The following is a 7,520-nucleotide window of genomic DNA, read 5'->3' on the forward strand; positions in this document are numbered from 1 at the left end:
AGGAGGATACGTTACTCTGCGCCACCTCGGACAGCGAATTATGACCACGATACGGTAAATATATTCTCCCACCAAATATTTATCAGCAAAGATGTAATGATAGACTCCATCTCTTGTGAAAAACTTTCTGTAAACTTGGTTTGACTCGATTGGAAACCCTCCAACATGTCCGTGCAGCTGAACCCCATCAGGATCCTCAGCAGGGAGCAGCCAGTCTGAGTGTCTCTCTTCATGCTGTAGTTCTTAGAATCCAACAACATTAACAGTAAAGGACGTATATTTGTACGTCCTGTTCAATTCCTGTCCAGAAATACAGTAATCTCGGAGATGAGGGGCTTCTTGTTTAACATGGCAAAGACCCAACGCTGGCTTCATTATCAAAATGAGAACATCATAATGATTATTAAGAAACAAACAAATGCATTTTTTGGTTTCAACATCTGTCATTCTTCTTTTTCAAGCAAATATTACACGAACAGACTTGCTGCATAAATACCCTCAATTATTTCCACACAGCTGGGAAATTATTGAACCACACCCTGAAGCTTAGGTACCCGTATCCTGAGTCACATCCACTGACATTTCTTTCCAGAAAACAAATTAAACAGATGCTTTTCTTACAAAAAAAATAAAAAAATAAGAAAAAAGGCAAAAACACAAAAGTTTGTTTTTGCTAAAAACTGTTATAAAAGAGGACAAATGTACAATTTCTGCATATATGTAGGAATTAAATCCACACTGGAATTAAAAAGATGAACCTAAATGAAATGTGTATGTGTGGAAAATGGTTCCAAAGTCAGTCCAGGCTTTGAATGAGGGAATATTATAAAACCCAGCAGCTTTGGGTCTCAGCGTGATTCAGGATCCACTAATCTAACATTTCACCATCTGAACAAGATAGTCCATACTTCCTTCATTCTCCCCCTCGCTGGGCTTTAATCTCAGCTCAGAAGTGGTTGGTGTGGTTGGTCCATCAGCCGAGCCAGGCCTGAGATCTCCTTTTAGGGGCGACCAGCAGAGTTTGGACTGGTTTTCTCCTCGGGCCTCACGCTCTCAGGTACGCCACCTGGGAAACAAACGGGCAGAAGCTCAGTAAAGGCTCAAACCTACGGGGGGATTTCACGGCGCAGAGGAGGACGAATAAAATGGAGTTCCTATTTTCAGAATACTATTATGTGCCATATTCTTTTTTTTTTGTTCCCCAAAGCAGAACCGTACTGGTTCTCTCTGCTCTGCTAATCAGGACAGCAGCATATTATCTGCGTTTGCCGTCTTCAGATGAAAGAAAAAAAAAAACCAGGTGGTAGAGATTTAATCAGCTTCAAAAACACATTTCGACAAACAGAAAAAGGTGAGACAACAAATCAGCGCTCGCTCCATCTGCTGCGCTCCGCTGAGAGCTCTATATTGGGATGATGGATGAGGGCATTTGCCTCGCTCAAGGACCCCGTTTTCTCTGTCCCCACGCCAGTGTCTGCTCACCACTCGAGTGCATCATCGGTAATTCATACAAACGATGCGAAGGAGTCCGAGAGAGAGAGAGAGAGAGAGAGAGAGAGAGAGAGAGAGAGAGAGAGAGAGAGAGAGAGAGAAGGAAAGGAGTGACAAAGTAACCAGAGGGATGGGAGAGAGGTGGACCTGTGACCGGAGGGACCGATTACAGCCTGAAAATTGACAAAGAATAACTTTACACTGTATTTAGGGAAAGATTTACACTCTATGTAGGTGTTAATGTTTCCTACTATGCTTGAACCATCTTTGAACAAACAAGTAGGTGATTACCTGATAATATAAAAAGAATACTTATAGAGCTGTTGTCTGTTATAAATCAGACGATTCATTAACATCTTAAGGAGGCAAATACTACATACAGATACATCTGGTAAATTCTGCCATGTAGTTTTTGTCAGTAATTCCACATTTATAGATAACAAGAATAACGGTTAAACTCTTGTTTTGCCACTTGTTCACAAACATTTCTTTGGTCTCCAGCTTTTTAAATTCAATGTAGAATGAGAAGCTGCACCAAAAATAAGCTCTTCGAAGGGTTTGTTAAAGGGTGAGCTCAGCTAAATGAGATTGGAGAGTTCCACTGGTTAACATTTAAGATTATTTTAGATTGGGCTGTAGTTTCTTATTTGGGCATTGCAGAGAAATAGTATAAAAATTGAGCCTGTCCGAACACATTTAACACAAATTTGGTGTTATTTGACAAACAAACCAACCTTACAAACAAAGGGTTGCTCAGGGGGTCATGGGAGTTTGTCTCTTCAGTCTACATGTGTTTAGTGGATCTGGAGAAGGCTTGTGGCCGTGTTCCCCGAGGCTTTCTGTGGTGGGTGCTGTGGGAGTATAGGGTGCCTGGGTTGCTTTTTAGATCAATCTAGTCCCTGCATAACTAAAGCAGGAGCTGTGGCTACATTCATACAAAGTTGAGGTCATTCTCAGTGCGGGTTGGACTTCACCCTGCCTGCTCTTTGTCTCAGATCTGGTTTGTGGTGTTCATGGACAGGATCTCGAGATGCAGTCGTGGAGAGGAGTGTGTCTGGTTTGAACCTCAGGGTCTCGTCTCTGCTTTTTGCAGATGATGTGGTTCTGTTGGCGTCTTCAGGCCATGACCTTCAGCGTGCTCTGGGACGGTTCACAGTCGAGTGTGAAGCGGCTGGGATGAGAGTCAGCTCCTTTAAGGCCAAGGCCATGGTTCTCAACTTGAAAAGGGTGCACTGCTCCATCTAGGTCAGGGATGATTCTCTGCCTCAAGTGGAGGAGTTAAATAACTCACTCTTGTTTATGAGTGACGGTAGGATGGAGTAATGGAGTAATGCAGTAATGAGGGCGTTGCTTTGATTGTTCACGGTGAAGAAAGAGTTGAGTCGAAAGGCAAAACTCCCAATTTACTGGTCCATCTACGTTCCAAACCTTACATATGGTCACGATGTTTGGATCATGACTGAAAGAATGAGATCCCGGATACAAGCGACTGAAATGAGCGTCCTTCTTAGGGTGGCCGGGCTCAGCCTTAGAGATGAGGTGAAAAGCTCTGTCATCCTGGGGGACCTTGGAGAGGAACGGCCGCTCCTTTGCATCGAAAGGAGTCAGCTGAGGTGGTTCAGGCATCTGAATAGGATGCCTCCTGGACGATCTCCCTTTAGAGGTTTTCAGGGTATGTCTCAGTGGGAAGAGACCTCGAGGCAGGAAGGATTATGGAAGGATTATGTGTCCTCTCTGGCCTGGGAACACCTTGGGATCCCCCAGATGGAGCTGGAGAGTGTCGCTGGGAGAGGGATGTTTCTCTCCTGGACCTGTTGCCTCCGTGACCCAACCACGGATAAGGGGTAGAAGATGGGTGGATGGATGGCCATACAAAAATAAATATTTTTTAAAAAGATTTTGATAAACTCTTTAACACCGAATCAGTAACGTTTTAAATCTAAGTTTTGATTTTTTTATGTATTTCTTTTTCTAACTGATCATTGTTATGTTGATAAGAACCTCTAAAATTTAAAATTCTAAAACATTTAGGCAGAAATGCATATTACAGCCCAGTACTTTCTGGGTACGCAGCAGGAATGCACTGAAAACATAAGTCAGAGGTATGCACCCTGTAAGTACAGTCTAACAAGTCATTTCATAATAGATCCCTGTCCTCGTAGGTACCCTGTACATACCTGAAACATACTCCGTAAGCACCGGGCTGTATTATGTATGGCTACCAGTCTATAAGGATGCTGACAGTTTAAGGGTTATCACAAACAGGAAGTGCTTTAATGGCTGTTTAAAGATGTTTAGACAATGATAAGAAGCTGACATAAAGAGGTTCCATTAGCAACACAATCTTTGATGCTGGCTTGTTTTATCAAAACACCTTAAACTTGGCAGGCGGCATTAGGAGTATTTCCTCCTGTATGAAGAAACACTGAGGCGGGTCTGTTGAAACAGAGCAAACACAAAAGACTAGGAGGAAACTGAAGTTAAAAGGATAGCACAATATGAATATGATAACCGACCCATCTGCTGAGTGTTCGCACCACAGCGACTGGTCCCAAACCTGAGGCAGCACCAAAGCGACCGGTGTCTTTAATCGAAGCGTTTTCTGTCAAAGCATCATACTGTCTCCATCTGATGATCCCCGCCTCGTCACTAAAACACACTACACGTGTTGGATGAATGAGCCACACAGCCCACAGAAAATTAGCGTTTTCCGAAAGCTGTGTTGCATGAAAAAACCAGATGTTCTTAAGGACAAACACCAGCGATCACTTCAGATATTTTCTGTTTTGGCTGGGCTGGTTTAACAAAACGCCCTGCAGGTGAGCTTTTATTTACCAAAGATGCTAATAAAACTGGGGCATTTAACGCCCTGCTGACAAGACAAGTCAGAAGAATCCGGGCGAAAACATCAATGCCAATAAAAATGTCCTATTAAACAATTGCACGTTGTCTACAAAATCCTGATTGCGCTGTGCACTGAAACTTGAGTCGGCTTTCAAGTGATGACATCCGCTGTGACCCCAGCGTGTTTTGGCTGAGGCAGCATCAGCGTCCTGGTATCACGCGTGATGACAAACATGGCATGGCTTCAAGGCGATACTTGACGGAGCTGAGCCATCATTATCAACATTTGTTTCACTCTTGCTTCTCCTTCTACGACAAGTCCAACGGTCTGCCAAGAAGCTGTTCTATTAGCATAAAATAAGAGATAAACAGTTGATATAAGTAGCTACAAGTGGGGGATAAATGGTTGGTTCTCTGAGCAGCGCCAGGAACGCAAATGGAACCATAAAAAGAGGGTTACCTCTGGAACTATCCACCAATTATTCTTCAATTTCTCTCACAATTATAGATGTGCTACTCCTCCAGCAGCTTTAAGGGGAAAATATATATATATACAGAGATAAATCAAATCATGCTGGTTGATTGGGAATAGTGTGCTCCGGTCCGATGTAGACCAAAATTGCAAAAATAGGATTTTGGCAAATCAAGTGAGAAGAGCGTGATTTGGAGCTCTGCAGCTCAGGGAAACTTCACAGTAGAAACATCCTTCAAACTCTGAACAGGTCACAGGAATTTGGACTTTATGTGACTGAACTGGCATTTTGATGTCTTTTATGATGAGTGTGAAAGATCACACTCACTATAAAGAGTTTGTTGGAAGGTTTGAGTTGTCTCAAACCTTCCAACAAACTCTTTATAGTCCCGCAAACATTTCCTAAACTTACTAAATAATTTTGTCCTTTATGCGCGATGTTGTAACATCGTTTTCTGTTTAAACTGATATTAGTCAGTCCCTCCTGGATTTCGCGGGCATTTTTTGTGATTGTTGCGGGCTAAAATGCCTGATTTCACGGGGCATTTTCCTAAAAGTTGCGATTTTTTTTTTTTTTTTACTAAAATCAATAAAAAAACATAACTTTTAATATATAAACCAAAAATACTTACTAGTTTTGTAAGATAATTACCAACAAACATTGACATTCTCAAAAGGTGCTTTATATAGCTTCTAAACTGACATGACCATTTCTGGATTGTCCCTCGTCTGCAGCTCTCCTCACATGTTTTGCAGACACAGTGTTTGTCGATGCGTTTATGTTCGATGATTACACTGCAGGATGTGCAAAACAGCTTCCCCCCACTCGCTGCTCCTATACGCTCCCAGCATTCCGATGTTAACAGGATGTGACGTCACTTGTCTTCTTCATGAGTATTCGGGGGGCTTTTGTATTTACACTACACAAAGCCACAAAGAAGACACTAGACCGCAGAAACGGTGGCGAATCACTTCAGAAACAATAAATATTGGGTTAAAGTTGCGGGAAAGTTGCAGTGTTTTGGGCACATTTGCAAAAAGTTGCAATTTTGCGGGGTTTGCTTGATTTTGCGTTAATAGTTGCGATCGCAACATCGCAAAATCCTAGAGGGTCTGATTAGTGTTTTTTGGCTCTTCATTATTTTGTTTCAGTTGTTTTATTAGCGTATTATTTGGTCAGTTTAGACGGCTTTAAGAATGCTTTAAAAAATAAAGTTGATTTGACACAGACTGGTGACCCTTTACACTTCTTTTTCAGTTTCTACATCAAAATGTAGGCATTTTGTCAGCTTAAATTATCACAAAAGTGAGTCTCAAAGTATTTTAGGGCTTTATAGAAGAAGGTTGGAATTTTTGAGCAGTAGCTGCATTGGTACAACTGGTAATTTCAGCACTTTCACTGAAGGTAAACAACAAAGACTTGCATTTTTCTTCAGCTTTCTCTGTATCTAGTGTAGAAGTTGGTCTGAAAGTGAACGCCAATGCAGGACAGCCTCCGTTCTGTTGAGAGATTCCTTTCAGGCGACAAATGGAGACGCCTGAATCGCAGGGGAAGTCATTTATTTATTTAGAAACAAAGCAATCGGCCCCGCCGTGACTCTGTGGACTACAGTGAGACGGAGGCGATTCACTTCTTCAGCTCCTCAAACGTAAAAAAAAGGAGCTCAACATACAGGCCATCTCTGTGGGAGTGATGAGATTATTGACGTTGGGGGTGGGGGGTGTAACGGGGGCGATGTTTTCCTCCTGGACAAAAAGAGTGAGACTCATGAGCTGCTTTCCAGCCCATTACACCGGCGGGGCCGGTGATGGAGAGTGGAGAACACAGACGTTCCACAGGCAGTGTAATAACAGGCTGGCTCGTGCCGCACACTTTGATCTACTCACAAGGGCTGAAATTAAAACACACACACACAGCCAGTTCAACACTGCTCCCTATAGACAGTGTTACGGTGATAGGTTAGCAGGCTCACCTTCTGATTAAAAACAAAAAGTGTATCGAGCGGCAGGCGTAAAGCAGCTTTAATTAACTTTATATGATGCGTTTCGGTTATCTTAAATATGCTGCTGTTTTCAGCAAGCAGCACCTAACTGCTGCAGCTGTCACAGCTGAGACATGCTCATATCATGGCAGAGACGGGTCAGATGTTATTAACATCCAGTACTGATACTAATAATGGGGACATTCCCTGAGCTGATTGGAGGTCTGCAGGTCTTTCTGCACAGCAGACATTTTGGTTGGCTGGAGTAGAAATAGAGCTCCCAATTCTTAAACGCTGGCAGAAGTCAGCATTAAATGGATGTTTAATACAACAACCTTTAAACTGTAGCAGCTAAGATGAGTCCCATGGTTAGTTTATATGATGTGGCCATTTTTTCCCTAAGCTGACACCGTTTGCCGAGCTTCTAACACAATTTTGGCCAAAATACAACAGATGCAAAACATACGTGTGTTAAACACGACACCTGATTTGACTCTAAAGCTCCTCCAGGAGGTGGACCTCTTTCAGAATCAGCTGTGCAGCCTTGCACTAGCATTTGAGGCCCTGTCTACACAGGACCAGCGTTTTGTGATTCTGCAACTGTTCTTGAGCCACATGCAAATGGCGTTTTAAAGAGCCCCTCAAAATGTTTTTTTTTGACAACAGCTTTAAGAGTGAAAAGAAATCCTGAAACATCTGAAGGCAAAAAAAGAAAAAGGAAAAAAAAAAAA

General features: G+C 42.5%; 1 protein-coding gene across 1 annotated transcript in view; it reads right to left on the bottom strand.

Annotated features, from left to right (window-relative positions):
• Positions 1 to 403: 403 nt before the first annotated feature.
• Positions 404 to 7,520, bottom strand: part of ube3d (ubiquitin protein ligase E3D) — a 44,105-nt gene continuing 36,988 nt past the window's right edge. The window contains exon 10 of the mRNA XM_017413101.3: positions 404 to 1,066. Within this exon, the coding sequence (XP_017268590.1) occupies positions 1,046 to 1,066 (21 nt within the window). The 3' untranslated portion in view covers positions 404 to 1,045. The remainder of the gene's footprint in view (positions 1,067 to 7,520) is intronic.

This window comes from Kryptolebias marmoratus, linkage group LG16, assembly GCF_001649575.2.
Source record: "Kryptolebias marmoratus isolate JLee-2015 linkage group LG16, ASM164957v2, whole genome shotgun sequence".
Lineage (NCBI taxonomy): Eukaryota > Metazoa > Chordata > Actinopteri > Cyprinodontiformes > Rivulidae > Kryptolebias > Kryptolebias marmoratus.